Source organism: Phragmites australis, chromosome 13 (genome assembly GCF_958298935.1).
Source record: "Phragmites australis chromosome 13, lpPhrAust1.1, whole genome shotgun sequence".
NCBI lineage: Eukaryota > Viridiplantae > Streptophyta > Magnoliopsida > Poales > Poaceae > Phragmites > Phragmites australis.
The window spans coordinates 24,906,062-24,927,464 of record NC_084933.1 but is presented as its reverse complement, the minus strand read 5'-3'; the positions used below and the strand labels follow the sequence as shown (position 1 = coordinate 24,927,464).

The window sequence follows — 21,403 nt, the reverse complement described above, 5'->3', positions numbered from 1 at the left end:
ATCAGTTTTTTTTTTTTTTTTTGGTATTCACTACGCAATATTTGAATGACTAGGTGTAGAAGAACGTTCTGAAATGAAAAAAAAGGCTGATTAATTTAAGCAGTTGCGCCCTGGTAAATTTGTGAACAGCATATGTCAAGAGTCTAAGAGATACCAGATCAATCCGGTTTCCATGATTAGCGGCATTAGCTGCATCTCCATCAGTCACGATTCAACATATTGAAATCTGTTGGTTTTTTTGAAAGATCGCTTTCTTATTGTTTTTGTTCAGTTCTGACATAAGCATGAGAGCCACACAGGTTTAGCAAGTCTTATATGCTTCATAGAGTAAACATGGCCATGGACAACAAATACAGACTACGTTCTCCAAATGACTGGGTTTGACAACAGAACTCTTTTAGTAGTTACAGAAATGAAGAAAATACATGAATTTGCATTCTGCATAAATCGTTCGTGAAAACAATGGAAGTGGATGCCAGTGACAGATAGCCATCAAGAATGCAACCATAACCGATCATGTAATCTCTCTTCTCCTGTACCAAGCATCTCATCAACCCTTTCTCCGTCTCGATAGAAATGGAAGGTTGGAGTGTAGCGTATGTTTTGTGTTGTTTCAGGGCATTCATCAATGTCTGCATAGATGAAAGTAAGATTCTTGAATTCATTGCTCAACTTGCAGAAGGATGGAAGAATCTGACTGCAAACACGGCACCTGCATAGACGACATGGATGAATTCGGTTAAATATATAGAGATAAAGGGACGTGGCAAATGGTAACCCATATACGGTTACTGAAACAAAAGAAACTGTAGAGGCTCTGTATGTTTGTATAGATACATTATATGAAGCCAAAAGATAGACAAAACTTATACTTAAAACTAGGTAGATGTCATACAAATACTGCAGAAATTTAGCACCAAATCAAGCATTAGATAAATTTAGCTTATATCCAGCCCAGTAATCAACTTTGAAGGTGTATATACATCCTGAAATGACTACACGGCATCAAATAACTTCAATGGGCATTGACTGAGAGCAAACCAATGAGAGATATGGGATGATAGGATCCCTTACAAATCAAATCGCATTGAAATAATACTGTCAAGTGTCAACAGCTGTTTCATTCGAGCAAAAAATGATAAAATGAAATGCCGAATAGTATGCAAGTCATCAAGTAGTACTACAACAATGCTTGGATCTCCGCATATTTTACTGTGACGGTACGCACGCAAGAACGGCTACATACCATGAGGCACCATAGTTGATCACAGCCTGCAAAAAAACATGACAAAGAGTTTAATCAGAATAAACTAATGAAGAGCAGCATTCAACATACTGAATGATAGTTCATCTGTTTTCTAAGAACACCGCACATGCTGTTTTTTCATTTCATTCTTATTCCGGTATTCCCTGACTTAAATGTTGGTTCATCTGTTTCCTAAGAAGATCGCACATGCTGTTTATCCTTTCATTCTTTTTCCCTGGATTATTAAAGGTGAAACATTCTGCAACTAAAAGGATCTGGGGGACTGGGGGGGGGGGGGGTTGTCCATTCAGTCTAAACGAGCACTTTGCAGCAGAGCAGCTGAACTTACGGGAGCCTTGGAGGATTTAAGGGAATCGAATATCTGCCTCAGTTGCTGGTCGCTGCCGGCGCTGCGAAGGTTGCCATGGGAGCCGCCTTGGAGCGGCAGGCCAGTGCCTTCCAGGCCTGTCCTCGTGGCCTCCTCCTTCCCGGTGCCTGCCTCCCCCATGATCCCGGTTCGCCCCTGTGGCTTATTCGTCCCGCAAACCCTGCGATTCAAGCCAGGATGAAGAACTTTAACTACAAAAAAAATAAAAAAAGAATCTTATCTTCAGATTGAAGGCAGTTTCCAAGGCAAAATTGCAGAAGTATTAACCTGAACAAGTGAACAGGCAAAAGATGAGTGGTTGGAGAAGCCAAGACGGCGGACGGCGGAAGGAGGCCGACTCGCCCGACGGGCAGCGCCGCAGTCGTAACCGAAAACAGCGGCCGGTGGACGAGGTGGATGGGACGGACTGCGGCAGCTAGGACCGAGCAGCCGCGCCCGTGAAGGGCTGTCAACGAGCCGAGCTTGGTGTGTCAAGCCCAAGCTCGAGCGAGCCTGGAATGTCGACTCGAGCCTGTGGACGGGATCAAGCTCGGCTCGACTAGTCTCGTAGCAATGAAATCAGGATCCCCTTGAAAAGCAGGCAATGAAATCACAAAGCAATCGTACGAGGAACACAGCAAAACAGCACCTTGATTAGCAGAACAACTTCGCTTGGAGCTAGTGCCAACCACGTTGATTAGCAGAACCGAGACATCTGGATGAGCAGCGGGAGGAGATGCGGCGACTGGTGGCGTTGAAAGAATGCCAAAGGGGCGTAGGAGGATTCTCGATGTCTCGGTTCGAAAAATTGTCAAAAATCGGTCGATATTTATGAAACCGGTCAATTTTGTTGAAGTCTAAATTAGACTGATCTTCGAATTTTAATTAAAAAATTATATTTTTTAAAAAAATACTAGAGACAATTTTAAGATCTTATGTGATTTTTTTTCAAAAATAATATCCTTTGCATCATATTTTATAGAGAGGAAATTTGGAAAAAAAGAAAAAGTGTGTTTTAAAAAGCGTGCAGCTTATTTAGTATGGTTCATGTTAATGAAAATATTAACATGCAAACTATTTTTTTTTTGGATCTATAAAATTAATTTCACTTCGTTTAGAATTTTATGAATTTCTCTGTATTTTTTTAAAAAAATTACAAGCATAAAGTGAACATGTTAAAAAAAACATTGTAATTAATATTTTCATATCTACCATTATTTTTCTACATAATGAATAGTACAAGTAAACTAATAAAAGTGGTTTCATTAATTTTGGAGGTGTGATGGGTTAGTTATGAATTAATCTATTTGCAACACATTTACATAAATCTGCATGTTACAATAACTATTTTATGTATTTTTGAAAGGCATAGGATCATATAAGAAGACTAATGAAATTAGTTTCATGATTTTTGGATTAGCAAAGAATTAACTATGCATTTAGCTAGGTTTAAAAAATACATTTTTTCACAGAAAATATTCAATTTTTTACGATTATAAATATTTTAATCATGTATATCATGTTACAAGAAAACCAACAAAATTTATTTTCCTTGATTTGAAGCTCAGATGAATTAGTTATCGATTTTACAAGATTAAACTATTTTATAGGTTTTCTTGAACTTCACTGAAATTCAATAAAATCAAGTGATTTTCGAACATAAACGAAATACGGTTGAATACCAATGAAATCGATCAATTAATCAGTGAAATCATCTGGTTACTAAATACCTAATTCAATCGGTTTTTATCACGATCAAATCAATTTGACCAAGTGAATTCGATTGAATTCTCGTCGAATTTCAACCAAATATTCCGAATATCGAGAGTTGGATGACCTCCGCATTTTGAGGTTCAAACGATTTTTTGAACCTTGGTTGGGGCAGGTAGAATGCTCGATGACTCGCTCGGTCCGTCGGTCGATTGGTTTGGTTGGGTGCTGCAACGTACGTGAAGTTGGAGTGAGCCTTTGGGCCTTGGGTGTGCGGTGTGGGCTTTGGTATTGCACAGCAGAGGAAATGAGAGCCTGATGAATCGGAAGTGCAGGGCTATGGTATTGCACAATAAATCGGAAGTGCAGGTATGTGCTCGAGACTTCAAGAATAGCTCGAGCTCGGCTCGTTTAATGACCGAGCCTCGGTACAGGCTCGAGTTCGGATCGTTTTGAGCTCAAACCAAGCCTATGTCGAGCCGAGCCCGAGTCACGAGCTTTATTTTTTTACAGCCCACTGTGATTGCGCTCTTGCTCACATGCTCACAGCTTTCGCCAGTGGCTGGGCCGAACGCAAACGGCTCCCCGATGCTAGCGAGCGCGGCCCATCATTTTGGGCTCGCCACGGGATAAGGCCCGCGCAGCCGATCCGTCCCCTGCACAGAGGGAGTCTATCTCGTGTAACGTCCCATATTGCCCCCGCTCCCGTCGTTTTCCCAAGCGGTGCAGCCTAGACGGTCTCAGCTCCATTGAGCAGGTATAAAAATGGATGGAATAAATACTCTTCTCTTTCGATTTGTTTTCTATATTTTTTTTATCTTTTTTATTTTGTTTTTAGAAAAAAATATGAAAATAAAAATGGTTAGAGATTTTTCTGACCGTTTTTGAGTTCTAATTAAGATCAAACTTTACAAATCACAATATATTCCATAGCCCAAGTCTAGTCGACCAGACCAAACATCATTTCTATCCCAAACTTCACCAAGACTCCAGTAATCCAATCTCAATCAGCCGCCGACCTACCGATATTGTTTAAGCTCTTACGCCGTCTTCAATTCTAGTCTTTGTGTACTTATATGTTATGTCAAGTACTCGAGTTACGATATTGTGGTTGATTTTCAATTAAGATTTATGTTATTACGTGGTCCATTCGTGTATAGTATAAATTATTTTTACTGGTGTAAATTAATTACGTATCCCGTCGATGTTTGAAGTCATGGTTATACGGATGGGTGTTCTCGGTTTTAATTATTGTTTCTGATCAATATTGACATATTTATATTTAGATTGCTTTATTTTTTATATCCTAATATTCTCGAGTTTATATCTGTTTTCGGCTTTATCGTTTTTTATGATACCTTTAGAAAAAATATAAAAATAAAAATAGTTAGAAGGGTTTTCCGATGTTCCCATCTGTTTTCATCCCTACGTTTTAGAGGGCACGGCAAAACATTGTTCTGAAGACGGTAACGCACAAGTTTTCCTCTGTACTCGCTCCCGATCGAGACGTGGAAGAAGTAATCACCTTGCCACAGAACTACCCCCGTGACTTATTGGTCGTGGAAGTAGCAAACCGAGTTCCCATGTCCTTCTAGACGCCATCACGGCCAGCGACGTAGCAGCAGCAGAGCATAAGATCCCATTCCAAGCAAAGCAATTGAGGCGGTCAGAAGGATCCACACCTGCATGCCGGACTTGATCTAGCTAACCGAGCTACTCGGCTACGCTGGGGTGAGGTTGGGTAACCCAACCGACCCCCCTCCAAACCGTTGTGAACCTGGGTGCCTGACCCCCTGTTTCGCTGACGCCCCAGTCTCTAGCGCAGCAGCAGCAGCAGCGATCCATCCATTTCCCGCTTCGTCAAAACCACCTCCATCTGACGGATTTCTAAAGGCGTCCAGGCCATCCAGAAAAACAGTTGGCCATCTACCTGCCGGCTGCTTGGCATATTTTATCGATTGCACTGTTGCATCATCTCTCTCTCCTGACACGTCTCGTTCGGCTAGCCGCTGCGTGCAGGCAGTCGCGCGCGTCTTCACCCGATTAGGTTTCATCCACGCACGCTTTCGATAGCTTGCGAGTGTGGCTAGGAGTACTGAACTGTGTTCTGTCGATCTGCAATTCGGCAGCAATGACACTCGATCGGTTGGTTGACGGATTAGTATAGGCTTACTGCCAGGCTCGAGCGGTTCAACCCCTTGTAGCTACCATTCCCCTTCCTTCCTACGGTATTCAATGTGCGCTCGCCCGCCCGCCCGTCGCACGCATTCAAGAGCTTCCCCCAGAAGTAGGTGAGGACTCAGCTCCAGCTCCAGCTCGCGTTGGTTTTGGACCGGTCCGCTCGACCAACCAACGGCCCTGACGGCAATTTATGGTCGACCGGACGGGCGCTCGCCTCGCGAACGAAAGCGACCCGAGACGGCAGAGACCGTCGGTCTCTTCGCCACTACTTAGTAGTGTACACTTAGAGCATTCTAAGTAATTTTCTTTCCAAACGATAATATTTTTATGAAGAAATTTTTTCCCTTCAATATTATTAAACTTTTCTTTTATAGTTTTGTTTATGAATGGATTTTCAAAATTATTTATTTTAAAATAAGATTCTCTTTTTTTTCTTTCACGAATCTCTTTGAGATAATTAAAAATAAAAAAGAATAAAAATAGAGAGGAAAATGAATATGATTGAGATAGTCTTACAACTTGGTGGCGGCATTTTGAGTCGTAGCAACAGTAGCGGGGTGTTGATTGCCATCCATCCGTCCGTCGGCTCGAGTCGCTGCTCCTATATAGCCTCGCTCTCTCACGTTGCAGTTCCGCACGGCCCATGTGAGCTCACTTACTTCACCTGTCAGGCCAGCAGCAGCTTACGTTAGCTTAGCTTGCTCGCCGGATCGCATCACGGCTTGGTAGTAATTAACTAGCTTGGTGGCGATGGAGGCGGGGGCGTGGGCGGTGGTCGTGGCGGCCGTGGCCTTGTACATGGCGTGGTTCTGGCGGATGTCGCGCGGGCTCAGCGGCCCCCGGGTGTGGCCGCTGGTGGGGAGCCTCCCGGGGCTGGTGCAGCACGCGGAGGACATGCACGAGTGGATCGCGGGCAACCTGCGCCGCACGGGGGGCACGTACCAGACCTGCATCTTCGCCGCGCCCGGGGTTGCGCGCCGCGGCGGGCTGGTGACGGTGACGTGCGACCCGCGGAACCTGGAGCACGTCCTCAAGGCCCGCTTCGACAACTACCCCAAGGGCCCCTTCTGGCACGGCGTGTTCCGGGACCTGCTCGGCGACGGCATCTTCAACTCCGACGGGGAGACGTGGGTGGCGCAGCGCAAGACGGCCGCGCTCGAGTTTACCACGCGCACGCTGCGCACCGCCATGTCGCGCTGGGTGTCCCGGTCCATCCACAACCGGCTGCTGCCCATCCTGGGTGACGCGGCCGCGGACGGCACGCATGTCGACCTCCAGGACCTCCTGCTCCGCCTCACCTTCGACAACATCTGCGGGCTCGCGTTCGGCAAGGACCCAGAGACGCTCGCCAGGGGGCTACCCGAGAACGCCTTCGCCTCCGCGTTCGACCGCGCCACGGAAGCCACGCTCAACCGGTTCATCTTCCCGGAGTGCTTGTGGCGGTGCAAGAAGTGGCTGGGCCTCGGCATGGAGACCACGCTGGCGCGCAGCGTCGAGCACGTCGACCGCTACCTCTCGGCCGTCATCAAGGCGCGCAAGCTCGAGCTCACCGGCGGCAAGAAGACCGACGCGTCGGCCACGCCGCACGACGACCTCCTCTCGCGCTTCATGCGCAAGGGAACCTACTCGGACGAGTCGCTGCAGCACGTGGCGCTCAACTTCATCCTCGCCGGCCGCGACACCTCCTCGGTGGCGCTCTCCTGGTTCTTCTGGCTCGTCTCCACCCACCCCGCCGTGGAGCGCAAGATCGTGCGCGAGCTCTGCGCCGTCCTGGCCGCGTCCCGCGGCGCCGACGACCCGGCATTGTGGCTCGCCGCGCCGTTCAACTTCGAGGAGCTCGACCTTCTCGTCTACCTCAAAGCGGCGCTCTCGGAGACACTCCGCCTGTACCCCTCCGTGCCCGAGGACTCCAAGCACGTCGTCACCGACGACTTCCTCCCCGACGGCACGTTCGTGCCGGCCGGGTCGTCGGTCACGTACTCCATCTACTCGGCTGGGCGCATGAAGACCGTGTGGGGGGAGGACTGCCTCGAGTTCCGGCCCGAGCGGTGGCTGTCGGCCGACGGCACCAAGTTCGAGCCGCACGACTCGTACAGGTTCGTGGCGTTCAACGCCGGCCCGCGGATATGCCTGGGCAAGGACCTCGCGTACCTGCAGATGAAGAACATCGCCGGGAGCGTGCTCCTCCGCCACCGCCTGGCCGTCGCGCCGGGCCACCGCGTGGAGCAGAAGATGTCGCTCACGCTGTTCATGAAGCACGGGCTCCGGATGGAAGTGCGCCCGCGCGACCTCGACCCGGTCATCGACGAGCTCCGCGGCGCCGGGGAGTACGACGCGGCGGCCAGGGCCATCGCGGCCTGCGCGTAGAGGATCAATGCACGCGCCGAGGTTCGTGCTGGTTGGAAAGGAACAAGTCGGAAAATGGCAAAAACTATGTAGATAGAGAGCCCAAGACGTACGGAACTAAGAGCATCTCAAATAGGCTCGGTAACCGGCTTGGCAAAGCCAAATTTAACGATTTGGGGAAAAAAAAGAAGCTCTAACCGGCTCGCTATTCGCTCTGCTTGGCTAGCCACGTCCAGCGAACGGAGAGAGCTCGCTATGACATTGCATACTATGATTATGGACTAAATCAATATAGTGGTTTTTTTCCAATAACCCTAAACTTGTTTTACGTATTTTATAATGTACAACCTATTATAATTGAATTCATTCAAAAAATATGTGTAGAATTTAAACTAAATTTTCTCAAAAAATATTATTTTTATAACTTGTAATAATTGTTAGGGCCTTAAATAAATTTTCAAAAGTCTAGGAAAATTCACAAATATTGTTCTTATGTGATGGACTAATTTTTAAAATTATTTTTAGCCTTAGGTTATATGGTAAAAATATAAGTTCCTTTGTAATGCTCTATTTTTATGTATTTTTATCATTTAATGTGATATTCTTCTTTTTAATTCAATTTGAATTCAAACAAATATAAAATTCAGCCGTTGAAAATACAACTATTGAAAATATTTTTTATTTATAGGATAATAATAAAATAAATATGATTAGAATTTAGAGAGTCGGTTGGAGCACATAGAGAAATAAAGAGTGATTTTTTTTGAAAGACTTTTTATACAAAGATATAGAGAGATTTAAGAAATTGGTTAGAGTTGCTCTAAAGGGTTAATTTCAATCACTTTCTTCTTTCCACTACAAATTACTACTCCAGTATATTACTCCAACTGGAACAAAAACGTGTAAAAAATCCATATCGTTTGGATTTGGATGTGAAGAAGAAACAAAAGGGGAGCAATAATTCTCTGATGTAACCTGATGCGGAGGCGCCGAATTCGTTGTTCGAGTGGCTTGTGTTGATGGGCCGACAATTGTTGTTGGAGAGTTGTTTGTAAAACAGACAGAAACATGCCATCAATCGATTGATTAGTTTCTTGAATGAATATATATGATCCGATCAACCAATTAGGACCAATCCCCTTTTGGCAATTTTCTCGTTGATAGCGACGGCAGCGGGCGTTGTTTTCCTCTCAGCTACGCGTCTCTCGACACACTCCATGGAGTGAGCTGTTGCTTTCCATCGAATGATCGTTTAAGAATAGTGCAACCGATCGAGAACAGCCTGCTCGTTCACTCCATTGATCGCTCCAATTTGCGTCGGTGCTTCAATGCTGTTGGTTGCGCCGTTTTATCTGATGAGGAGCTGCATGCATGCAGCTTCAACGAATAAACATGGGCTCGCGGAAAGCTGGTGGAGATGACGCTGACCGTTCTATGCACTCTGATGGAATGGTGGTGATCATATGAGTAAACATGTTATGTAAGAATTTTTGAAGTTGATTATCTTTAGTTCTAGAAATTTTTTAAGTTAGAGTTATGGATAAATTGAGAGTCTTCGATTGAGATATATTATTCTTATTTAAATTAAAAATAGATATTTAAATTATTTAATTTTATCTACAAACTTTAAATCATATATAGATCTGGGGACCGGAGTTATACTAAATGCGGCCTTAATTTTTGTGCCAACTGATGTCAATCATCGGTACCATACGTTGTTGCTTAATATAGTTTGGTGCAGTAGAATCTGGCATTGCCCAATTAGACAAGTACGAGTACAGCATAGGGAGCTCTCTAATCCATGGACACCGGACGGGAACAGCGGACACGGGACATCCTTATTATTACTAGTACCTAATTCCTATGCTCAAACGGCCTCAATGAATAGTAAGATTTCATTCACAAATGGAGAATTTACCGACTTTCTGTTGATGAATTGGAAAAACTTCCACATTGATCTTTTTTGGAGCTAGAATATGAGAACATTGAAATCCAAAACTTCGGAATGTGATACGACAACTTTCAAGTGAGCAAAATCAGTCCAGCTAGAAAATTCAACTTTAAACAATTTTTGGTGCTAGAATATGAGAACTTTGAATTTCTCTCGTAGTTTATCGTGTACGGCAAGTTAGTCTTGTCCAATGTCGGTCCTGGAAGTCCAGTTGCTTGACTATTTTTAGGACATAACAAAGAAGTATGGGCTGGTTTAGATTTTGGGAAATGAGAGGTGGGAGAGAGAAATGAGTATCTAAAATTTAATCATAATCATATACTTATTTTCATCTTTCTATCTTAACACTCTATTCATTTCTCTTTTTTTCATCATACCTCTCTTTTCCCAGTTGTCAAATCAGGCCTATGTTTTAGACTCAGGCCAAATAGCACCTAAAATAAATTTAAACCCAATCGCAACAGTCTGGACGCTTAATCCCAGTCCATGTGTAGGAGCGTATTTCGTATTAGCAAGCTTGATGTGCCAGATTGATTCAGTACATCTTTCTTTCATGCTAATCGTAGAAAATGCACAAAACCGTTTCAATAGCGATACTAATTTTACATAAGCTATATCCTCATCAAACAAGCAAAAAAATTCGAGCAACTAGCGTGAAAGCAGTCGTGCTAACATGCATGGTTTTCTTGCTCAGAGTTGACGGGTTTTGTCAACGAATTAATCTATCGGCGTAAGGGAGAAAAGCCGGAGGAAATACTAACAAATTTTGACGGAAGGGAGAGAGTGAGGCAATTGCTTTATTTGGTTGACCCGGAAGACCGTACGGCTCTATAATTACGTTGGGCGTGGACACAAGCAAGCGAACTTTTAAAATAAAAGAACCGTTGCTCTCACGCCTCTGTACAGGCTATAGAATCATTACGCGGAATAAATCCTCGAAAGTTTTCCGAAAAGGAGCAAATCCCTGAACCCTCGGATCCTCTGCACCTCCCACCGCGTGCGTGGCGTGAAACAGCGGCACCCGACCGAGAGGAGAGCAGCGCAAAGTCTGCCGGCGCAGGGACTTCGAGGCGCAAAAGATCCAGCTACCTCCGTCGCCTCCACTGCCCACTCCGGGCTAGCGCACACACTGTTCCGCTTCGGTTCCTTTCTTTTCCTTTTTTTTTCTCTCGCTCCCATCCTTTTCCGCGTCCCAGCTTCCTCTCCGCTCCTTTTGCTGCCCCAGCCCCGCAGCATCGCCTCCGGATTCCCTCCGGCTTCTGCTCCGGCGGTTGGATCTCGCCGCCGTGGCGCCCCGGTAAGCTTCTCCCTCCTGTCACTCTGCCGCAATCACTTCGCTTGGCCAGCTGCCGCTAGATGCTGCTGCTTGCGCTGGTTTGGGCAAGTAATTTCGCGGGGACGGGGCACCCGGCGGATCTGGAGTGCGCGGGTTGTGCTGAGATCTGCGCGGGTTTCGCTCGGAGAGGGAATCGCTTGCTTGCTCAATAGTTAGTGGGTGCTGTGTTCAGTGTTGTTTCAGTTCGGGGCGTTTAGCTTGGGTGGTGATAACGGACAGTCTGGTGCTTGCTGATGGAATTTCCTTTATCGGAGCGTACGAGGGGTCAGTAGTGACTGCTGAGGTTTGAACTAGAATGCAGAGGAGTGCTACGCTAAGGAGGCTGACCCTTAGCTCGCTAAATTGTCTTGCTGGATTGTAGTTTTAGCAACTCGGCTGCGCTAAGTAGAGTTTTTCTTAGCGTAAATTAGGCAACAATAGAGAGTGGGCAGCTCTGTCACGTGCGATGAATTTTGTATTTACTACCGTGTTATTGCCGCAGCCCTACAACTTAGGCGGCACATTAAGGGAACTTCGCTAAGTGTAACGCCACAAAGTAAATAAATCATTAAACATGCACTGCAGGCTATTTCTGTTGGTGTTGGACTTTTGGAGATGCATTTTGATTCTCAGGGAGCCATGAGGCCATCAATTGTGACTTTGTGGAACATGATTTTCTTGTACTGTTTGCTCTCATTCAATCAAAATATACTTGTTATGTTTCAGCAGGGTCACTGCTAGGTGCCATTCATGGCAAAAGAAAAAAAAAGTTTGTAATTTTTCTTCCTGGAATAAGCATCCAGTGTGAGCAAGTAATCCAAAATGCTTCAGATACTCTTGGTGCTTTTTGCGATGAGCATGTAATGGCTGTTTTTTCTGGGTAAAGATTGGGTCGAACGGAACATCACAAAATACACATCTTGTTAAATCTGGTGATAGTGTTGAATCACTGAAAACCAAACCTGGAACTGAAAGAAATAAACCATGTTTTGTCCTGACACTTCTAATTATCGTTTGCATTTATATGAACCTGATATTTTTTCCTGCACTTGTTCTAAGAAACTGAGAATGACACATAGTTAATGCTCAACTGACAATTTCTGGTTTTAATGATATCTGTTTATGTATTTCAGCCTTTGAGGTGAAGAAGGTGCTAGTTGGAAATCTTGATTCATCTCTTTTTTCCATTGATTGGACTGCTTCTGTACTGTTCATTGCCAGCGCATTGTGGAAGTTGAGGGTACTATATGAGGTTACAAGAAAGTCTCATGCATTTGCTCTCCATTCAATTACCATAATATGATAATTGATCAGTTCAGATAGCATTGTGGCAAGTACTTAGCTGGTTAGATACACCACATATTCTTTCATATTCAATATGCCATCATGGTGGGGTAAGTCATCGTCAAAAGATGTTAAGAAAACGACCAAAGAAAACCTCATCGATACATTTCATCGCTTGATAAGTCCAAATGAGCAAAAGGGAAGCACAAAATCGAAACGGAATTGTAGATGTGGCAATAATACAGCTGTTGAGAAAGTCTGCCAATCTACCACAGTCTCACGCCCAACATCACCGTCAAAAGAAGTTTCACGCTGCCAAAGCTTTTCGGCTGATAGGCTGCATGCTCAGCCACTGCCTATTCCTGGAGTACGTCCTCGAGTGACGCGCACAGTTTCTGATGTCATTGAGTCAAAGGACTCAAAGCCAATATTGGAAAAGCGTGGCAAACCACCACTGCTTCTGCCGCTTCCTCAACCCAATCGGATTCACAGAAGTCCTGGAAACAGTGAGCTTGCTTCAGAAATAGTGATTGCTTCTGTCTCTATCAACTGTTCTGCTGATAGTGAGGATCATGGAGATTCTCAGCTTCAAAGCTCTGTTGGAAATGATGCTGAAAATGCAATTAAGGTTACTTCAAAAAGCAAGTCAAGGTATGCTCTTCAGTCCATGTATTATCTATGTGCCTCTCTATTCAAACACACTCTTACAGATCTTGATTGTCTTTGTGAAGTAATGTCTCTTCATTCAACCACGCTCTTGCATATCTTTATTGTCTTTGTGAAGTAATGTCTCTTCATTCAAACACGCTCTTACATATCGTTTTTCTCTTTCTGAAGTAATGTTCGCAAAGAGCGCCCTGGTACCATTACTACAAAGACTGCGAAGGAAATGTCGAAGCCAGCTAATGCATTCCTCAGTAACCATACACTGTCAACATCACCAAGAAGTATTGCAGCTGATAATTACCAACCAAATTTACAAAGTATCCGGCCAGTAGTTTTGGAGAGTGCTCCTAATAGTTTGATGTCAAGTCCTTCTAGAAGTCCAAGAAGATTATGTCCTGATCATATTCCGACTTCAGCCTTTTGGGCAGTGAAGCCTCATACAGATATAACTCTCCTTGGATCTGGTCAGTGTTCCAGTCCAGGTTCAGGGCAAACATCTGGGCATAATTCAGTGGGTGGCGATATGCAAGTGCAGCTTTTTTGGCAGCCCAGCAGGGGTAGTCCAGAGTGTTCTCCAATTCCTAGCCCAAGAATGACAAGTCCTGGCCCTAGTTCCAGGGTGCATAGTGGAAGTGTTTCCCCATTGCATCCAAGGTCTGTAGGAATGGCACCTGAATCCCCAACTAGTCGGCATGATGATGGGAAGAAGAAGCAAACCCACAAGTTGCCCCTTCCACCATTGAGCATCTCTAACAGTTCATTTTTTCCAAACAACTCCACGCCAACTAGTCCTATTTCAGTACCTCGGAGCCCTGGCAGAACAGAGAATCCACCAAGTCCTGCATCACGATGGAAGAAGGGCAAGCTGATTGGTCGCGGAACATTTGGGCATGTATATGTTGGCTTCAACAGGTATGTGTTTTCCTACATATGGAACTATGAATTTGAAGTTTGACTTTCTGTAAATATACTTTAGACATCTTTGCAGCTTCTGTAGGATCTTTGCGTAATTCACAATTTGCTCTAATCTAATTGGCGTAAGACTCGCTGTTTCATTGTGCAAACAAAATAGTTGGGGGTAGCTACTAGCAGTGCAGACAAATTGAGTAGGGGCATGTGGCCATCCTGTACTTTTTGTTTATATGCATGCACAAATCTTAAAGCATCAAATAAAAAGGAACAGACCGAGCAGTGAATAAAAACTATTCAGAACCATAATGTTATGTTGCTTGCATAAAATTTGTGTCCACTACTCATAATTGTTGGCAATTGATCAACGTCCTTAGCAACAAGAGATGACCATTTTCCGAGGAGCAAATGGTATTGACAACTCATGTTGATGATAAAGTTCATCATGATCATAGGCCATTGAAAAGTATCTTTCATATTGTTGTGTTAAAGAATACCTTATGGTACAGATAAGGCCAAGAGAAGTTGATTTCTTTGAATTATTCGTCATTGTTTTAAGGTTTAACAATTGAATAGTTTATCTGGTTCCAATGATAGAATGACTGTCCATTTGAGTGTTTTCAAATCACGCCGCAGCTTTTCATCACCATTGTTTTGTTTGACCTATTTCGATTTTATCATCTATATCAGTGATAGTGGTGAAATGTGTGCAATGAAAGAGGTTACCCTATTCTTGGATGATCCTAAATCAAAGGAGAGTGCAAAGCAATTGGGGCAGGTATGGTATTTCAATTGTGCTGCACCAACAATTCTGAAAATTTTAGTTTATATGTTGCGTTTATTATGTTATGTTCTTCTTATCGTTTTTCTATTTCCGTTTAACAGGAAATATCACTCTTGAGTCGCTTACGTCATCCGAATATTGTACAATACTATGGATCAGAAACGGTATGAACTGTTTCCTTCAATTATTATCTTACACCTTGTTTTCTTTGCTTTCCTATAACTCCACTACTGTTCCTGTAATTTCAGAAGATTCTGTCTGTAATTTAATGTTAGTTTTGTACTCTTTTCCTTCCAGCACGGGTGGTAAGAAAGTTCATGATGACCTGTCGAATTTCATTAAAGGGGTTTTTTATACACTGGTTTCAATTTAGGCGTGAAGTTTTATATTATGTATGTCCAAAAACAGGTTGATGATAAGCTTTACATATACTTGGAGTATGTGTCTGGTGGATCCATCCATAAGCTTCTACAAGAGTATGGACAGCTTGGTGAACCAGCAATACGTAGCTACACTCAGCAGATACTGTCAGGCTTAGCTTATTTGCATGGGAAAAATACGGTCCATAGGTAGCATTTCAGTTTGCTTTGGTTACCTTTTTTTGGCTGCACATATCAGTAACTGTTGTGTATTTTTAACTTCTGCTTTTGTCTGCTTGTCACTATTTTCAGGGACATCAAAGGTGCAAACATACTAGTAGATCCAAGCGGTCGTGTTAAGCTTGCAGACTTTGGAATGGCAAAGCATGTAAGTTTCCGGACCATTATATTTCATTGTTAGAGGTTTTTCTTTGGAACAGAGAAATATAATACAGTACAATTTTTACTCACAATTAACGTTTCTTAAAAGATGATATTGATTTTCACTCACTAACTTGTTTAAATTGCGTCTCCTGCTTCTGTTTTGCCTCTTTTCCCCCAGATCAATGGGCAGCATTGTCCTTTCTCATTTAAGGGTAGTCCATACTGGATGGCTCCAGAGGTATTGCTGAAAATCTTACGCTCTTACTTTAATTTGAATTTTTTTATTTTATATGAGTTCATGTGTATCTTATTGTAATTTCTGTAAACAACAAACTCACATGTAAAACAAATGCAGGTTATAAAAAATTCGAATGGATGCAACCTTGCGGTTGACATATGGAGTTTAGGATGCACTGTCCTGGAGATGGCTACCTCAAAACCACCGTGGAGCCAGTACGAAGGGGTTAGTATTAGACTTTAAATATAGGATTTATATTTGTTCTACAGTATGGATGGCTAGTATAAGTTAACAATTGACATTTATTATTAACTACTGCTGTCTCCATCAGTAATTCATTCCATTACCGCAGAAGGTTGTTGTGCCTGACTACATCAGTAGTTCAGTACCCAGGTTATCTCATGTTTGTTTGGATGTAACTGTTTCTATTCTTCCTTCTGGTTGTATCTACAATCTTTACTTTCAAATTTCAAATACCTCGAGTTTATTGATAAAATAGAGCCATATCAGCTTAAGATTGACTTGCCCACTTCGTACTGTTTGTTTTGGAGGACAAAAGCCTCAATTTTTTTGTTGAATTTGACAATGCCTCGGAAGTCTTCCCCAATGTGGCTTAGAATGAGTTCAGATTGTTGGTGCACTTCATGTTGTTCAAGCACTCAGTTGATCTGGAAACAACGTTTTCTTAAAAGAAAAAACTACGAACTACTTATGTACTGTGGACAGTTATATTACGTTAAATAAGCCATAAATACACATATTACCTAGTTTTCAATAACCTTAATCTGGGCAGAAGATAACGGGCCATTTCCTGCCCATGTATCTGTTGGATTTAGACATCAAAACCAGGAAAATGCTGGCTTTAGACCGGTTCCTTCTAGAGGCACTACTGGCCAACCAATGGAAATAGAATCAGTTAGCAGTTTCTGGCTTTCTGGAACACTGAATTATTCCTTCTTTAAACCAAGCACAAATAGGATGTGCTATTATATTGATATCTAGAATTCCACACTGGATGGAGTATGACAAGTTCCTTTTTCTAACTCTTGCTTTTGGGAGAATTTACCACTATCTGAAAGCGGAACCTCCAAGCTCATCTACCTTCATGAAATTTTAAGAAATGTTAGACTTCTTCTATTGATTGGTAGTCAGAATTGAAGTAATCATAGAAATGCAACTCAGTTATTAATGTTTCCCTTTTGTTTGTCAACAGATTGCTGCAGTGTTCAAGATTGGAAACAGCAAGGAACTTCCGCCAATACCAGATCACCTTTCGGAGCCCTGCAAGGACTTCATTAGAAAGTGTCTGCAACGTGATCCATCTCAACGGCCGACAGCCGTGTATCTTTTGCAACACCCGTTCATACAACATGGAGTTTCACTTGAGAAATCTGTTGTTCCTGATCCTTGGGAACATGTGGCTGCCATATCTTGTAGACCAAATCCCAAGGTACCACCTGAATACTAATGTTCTTAAGTGCTTCTTCAGCTCAAAATTGCATATCTGCTCAGACTAAAAACTTATGAATTTAATTCAGCAAATTTCGTATGTTTCTGATATGTACGGGCAATAGAAATTAATATGTTAGTCTCTTTTGAAGTTCTGATGCTTTCTATTTGCTTGTCTCTTGTTGTCAAGCTGCACACCTACGTGAAGTCTGTGTTTTAATTATTTGTTTCTGGCTCCAAAAGGCGATTTAATTCTAATCAGGCTAGGTTTTCTTTTTCCCCCTAAAATAAATGTAGTTTATGAAATCTAAAGGCAAGTTCTAGTTTGATGAAACTGGAAAGCATAAGAGCTATATCAACCCAATCATATTGGACTAGAATCATTTTTTTAGGGGGGTATATGAATCGTATCTGGATGAGGCATTTAGTGTTTGGGCATATGCATATCAGATGAGGAATCAGAAAGCAGAGTCTAAAGACTGACAAATGTTGTGTTGAAAAATAAACTCAGAACCTAGATTCCTTTTGTACCTATTACATACGTAGGAAGAAGGGATATTCTTTTATATGCTTTTGAATAGCTCACTGATTCCTGATTCGCCATTGAATAGGGAAATCTCCCTTATATGCCACTCCTTTTCAAGACCTTAGCCTTATTTTTGACAAAATTCCATCAGTCAAGCCTTGCAAAAACCATTCTTCTTCCTTGCCTTCGTCCTCCTCACTCAAGTAGACTGTAGACCAACATGGTGGCTGGTGGGACCGTGATAGCCTGTGATCCTCGATAAATTGATCTTGCCGGAGTGGATCTTGACACATGGGCTACCATATCTTCATAGAAGAGGCCATGTCTGCTGCACATAAGCAGGGGTATCAGAGTGCAACATAATGAATGTGGATATAGCTCATTGGAATGTGAGTTGGAGCCCAGGGGCAATTGTTGGAGCTTGGATCACAGATGCTTGCAGGGTTTTTGGCATTTCTCTTGTTTCCATGGTAGAAGATGCTAGCACAGGATAGACCGTGGATAGAAGACAGGGGAGCATTCATTTTGCAGTAATATTTTAGAGATATGGAAATTTTACGAGGACAAATGGAAAATCTTCCTTGTTAACTTAGCTCTTCTGAACTGATATACCTACGTAGAGTTCTGGAATGTTACTTTGTTGAACATATCATTGATAGTTGCTTTCCTTTCATTTGGCATTCCCATGCATGCTCACTTTTTGGACTTTCCTTGACTTGTCAGGTGGCTGTGCAGACAAGAAATACCTCCTCCTTTGGTTTGGAGGGTCAGGCAATTTACCAGAGAAGGAGTGTAAAATTATCTTCAAAGCACAGGTACAACATGTCCCACATTCTGCTCATTGAGTTGAGATGTACACACCATTAATATGTCCAGACAGTGTTGTGGCGAGCCAGTAATGTGGTAATCGGGAACTAAAACAAAATTAGTTGTAATGTTCCACAACTAACCAAACTGCAGCTACTCTTACTGCTATTTAACACAGCTAAACTCAATGCTTCTGACAAAATGGATTTTTGGCAAACTTCTGTCTTCTAATTCTTATTTACTTGCAGTGATATCCATATACGGAGCAATATATCATGTCCAGTTTCTCCATGTGGAAGTCCTCTGCTGAAGTCAAGGCCTCCCCAACACACAAGTGGCATGATGTCACCCTCTCCTATTTCCAGCCCCAGAACTACTTCAGGCGCTTCCACACCCCTATCAGGTGGTAATGGCACTATTCCTTTTAACCATCTAAGGTATGCAACCTACAGCACTGAGGGATTTGGGATCACATCAAGAGGCCCAGATGATCTCTTCCCCAGCCGGCATACAGATACTATCCTTGGGCAGGTTGCTCAGGTGCAGCAAGTCTCACAGGGACCTCGGGAGAGAGTAGTATCTGAAGCTGACATTCTGAGCCCTCAGTTTGGAAAGAGACTTGGAAATGTTTTTGATTTGCGTGAAAGGCTGTCCCCTTCTGAACATTTTATTCGTCATGCCTTTGTGGATCATGTGAAGCTAAATCCTTCACTAGATCTGACATCTGGCTCTCCAACCCTTGGACTCAAGCATGGTAAATAACTATCAAGTGTAAAAATCAGGGTGGCAATTTTTGGAGTTTGTTAACTGGTGGTTTGGCTGCTATGACCATGCAATGACTGGAATTGTATCATAGTATCAGAAAGATTGACAATTTCCTTAGAAGCTAATGGTTGGTAATGGATGGGATCTTTCTTGTCGTGGACGCAATTCAAAGTCGACGAAGGTATGCCTCTTGTTCCAATTTACAGCTGTCTTATCATCTGCATTCAATTACATAAGGTCAGACTGTTTTACATCACTTGTAGCTTCAGTGTTGTACCACGCTAGCTGCTAGAACCATGTGTAGTGTCAAAGCAACATGGTTCTAAATGTTTTCTCCTTGGCTTGTAGAATCCTTTTATTCTTTTTATTGTGTGAATAAAAATATATGATCAATTTCGCTCTGATATTTTTATGGGGTGTTAGGGGCTGTTTGGTTGGCTGCCAAACTTTGCCACACTTCTTGTGGCAGCTGTTTGGTTCGTGCTCGTGCCACAGTTTTGGTGTGCCATAGTTTTTCAGCTCTAGATCCCACCTGTCATAGACTCATATTTAGCCAAACCTCGCCACACCTTAGGCAAGGTTTGGCAAGAGGTGTGACACAGTGTGGTAAAGAACCAAGTGCGCCCTTAATCCGCCATCTTTTTCTATGTGCAATTCCTGAAGCTTTGCACCTGCTAGTCATTATAGATATTTTAGCGTACAAATTCCATCTCTGGTGCAGCACTCACTTTGAGAGCTCCAATATCACATTTCAACCTTAGCTTATCGAACATGATACTTATTGAGGACACTGAAGTTTGTTTTGATTATACTTTTTACTAACATTGTTCTGAATAGCAGATTTCATCCATTCCTACCAGACAGAACAACCCGACTTAGCATACAACTGGCTTGCTAACAAGTATCAAATGATGGGACTGTATATTAGATTCCCATAGACTGAATCACTGAAGGACCCAAAGCAATGATTCTCCCTTGTATACCCCTCTGACCTCAATAGGAAACTTATTTTTCTATTTTTTTTTGTTGGCGTCCTGATGCCAATGTACAGAAGGAACCTCAACTAAGAGCCAAGATTTTGCACAGAAAACAGTTGAGCCAATCAGCAATCAGTACCATTTTCTTTTTCGTCCTTTACAATTACATATCTCATGGTTGAAGCTGTACTCAACTAATGAGCTAATTCATTCACTGTACCATCTACTCTCGAAATTTGTACAGAGAATCTGACCCCTAATTGAATGCATGATGTCCACATGTCCTTCTATGAACGTTGCATTTCTAATGAGATTCTCAAAGTTTTATTCTTGTAACTGTGCGTTGCCCTATGGTTTTGCGTGAGATGGTGCCCTTTGCTTTGTGGCAAAGGCAAAATTACCCCTTGATGAAGAAGATGAGTGATTTGCGATGTACCGTCGACTTGCTTGCTTTGGCGAAAATCTACTGTCTACTATCTACTTGTTATAGTCTGGCTTTGGTGAATTCCAAAGGTATTCATCTGAACTTTCCCCTGGGCTAGTCATGTTTGTCCTGCGACAGTATTCCTGCCCTCTCCATGAAATCCAATTGTGTATCAGGGGGTGAGTACCTGGCATCCATCAAAAGACCTTGCAGTTCACTCTCTGGTCACTCTCTCTGGAGCCTGGAGTCCAGGCAGGGCTCGAACGAAACGGCCTACGAAGAATTAATTGAAGGCCATCTACCTGGCACTTCTCATGGAAGTTCGCTCGCAGCGCAAACACGTTCACTCTGCATGATCCGGCCAGACAGCCGCACCACCGGAGATCATGGTGGTACCAAGCGGTCCAAGCCACCGTGCAGAAATCGCAAATCCAACCTGCACGACACCCTTGCGGCCAAAAGGAGCTTTGCAAGAACAAACAATCGGCACGACATGTGCCACGGTGCAGCCGTGCTGGTTTTGTCGCGTTGCGCTGGGAAGGACCAGGGTCCAGGCCTCCAGGGCATCCGCACCCGTAGCTGGCAGCTGCCAATGGTGACTCATCATTGTCCTTCGCCGCACCAACTCACCACCAACCCCAATCCGCCACGAGATTGCTTCATCCACAACCTGAATTGAACAGGCTGTGTGACACAGCAGGGTCGGCCACATAGC

General features: G+C 43.4%; 3 protein-coding genes across 3 annotated transcripts; 2 read left to right on the top strand and 1 right to left on the bottom strand.

Annotated features, from left to right (window-relative positions):
- Nucleotides 1–287: 287 nt before the first annotated feature.
- LOC133889811 (thioredoxin-like 3-3) lies at nucleotides 288–2,096 on the bottom strand. The gene is made up of 4 exons (XM_062330287.1): nucleotides 1,902–2,096; nucleotides 1,596–1,794; nucleotides 1,247–1,272; nucleotides 288–712 (listed from the first exon to the last, which is right to left on the bottom strand). Exons 2-4 carry the CDS (start codon nucleotides 1,752–1,754, stop codon nucleotides 493–495), a joined length of 405 nt encoding a protein of 134 aa, XP_062186271.1. The 5' UTR covers nucleotides 1,755–1,794; nucleotides 1,902–2,096; the 3' UTR covers nucleotides 288–492.
- A 4,054-nt stretch (nucleotides 2,097–6,150) lies between these two features.
- Nucleotides 6,151–8,157, top strand: LOC133887654 (cytochrome P450 86A4-like). Its single transcript, XM_062327610.1, has one exon. It carries the CDS (start codon nucleotides 6,255–6,257, stop codon nucleotides 7,869–7,871), a length of 1,617 nt encoding a protein of 538 aa, XP_062183594.1. The 5' UTR covers nucleotides 6,151–6,254; the 3' UTR covers nucleotides 7,872–8,157.
- Nucleotides 8,158–10,857: 2,700 nt separating this feature from the next.
- Nucleotides 10,858–20,542, top strand: LOC133888319 (mitogen-activated protein kinase kinase kinase YODA-like). Its single transcript, XM_062328512.1, has 13 exons — nucleotides 10,858–11,098; nucleotides 12,250–13,051; nucleotides 13,238–13,978; nucleotides 14,666–14,753; nucleotides 14,861–14,923; nucleotides 15,168–15,328; nucleotides 15,431–15,506; nucleotides 15,681–15,740; nucleotides 15,858–15,965; nucleotides 16,954–17,190; nucleotides 18,439–18,530; nucleotides 18,771–19,468; nucleotides 20,128–20,542. Exons 2-12 carry the CDS (start codon nucleotides 12,495–12,497, stop codon nucleotides 19,282–19,284), a joined length of 2,697 nt encoding a protein of 898 aa, XP_062184496.1. The 5' UTR covers nucleotides 10,858–11,098; nucleotides 12,250–12,494; the 3' UTR covers nucleotides 19,285–19,468; nucleotides 20,128–20,542.
- The last annotated feature ends 861 nt before the right edge of the window (nucleotides 20,543–21,403 follow it).

Excerpts from the sequence above, each read along its gene's own strand:
- LOC133889811 (XM_062330287.1), bottom strand. The coding sequence starts at position 1,754 with ATGGGGGAGGCAGGCACCGGGAAGGAGGAGGCCACGAGGACAGGCCTG. Across the intron at positions 1,273-1,595 it reads TTAAATCCTCCAAGGCTCCC|GCTGTGATCAACTATGGTGC; the intron begins GTAAGTTCAGCT and ends GTTTTTTTGCAG. Across the intron at positions 713-1,246 it reads ATCAACTATGGTGCCTCATG|GTGCCGTGTTTGCAGTCAGA; the intron begins GTATGTAGCCGT and ends TCGTCTATGCAG.
- LOC133887654 (XM_062327610.1), top strand. The coding sequence starts at position 6,255 with ATGGAGGCGGGGGCGTGGGCGGTGGTCGTGGCGGCCGTGGCCTTGTAC.
- LOC133888319 (XM_062328512.1), top strand. The coding sequence starts at position 12,495 with ATGCCATCATGGTGGGGTAAGTCATCGTCAAAAGATGTTAAGAAAACG. Across the intron at positions 14,754-14,860 it reads GTGCAAAGCAATTGGGGCAG|GAAATATCACTCTTGAGTCG; the intron begins GTATGGTATTTC and ends TCCGTTTAACAG. Across the intron at positions 17,191-18,438 it reads CTTGTAGACCAAATCCCAAG|GTGGCTGTGCAGACAAGAAA; the intron begins GTACCACCTGAA and ends TTGACTTGTCAG.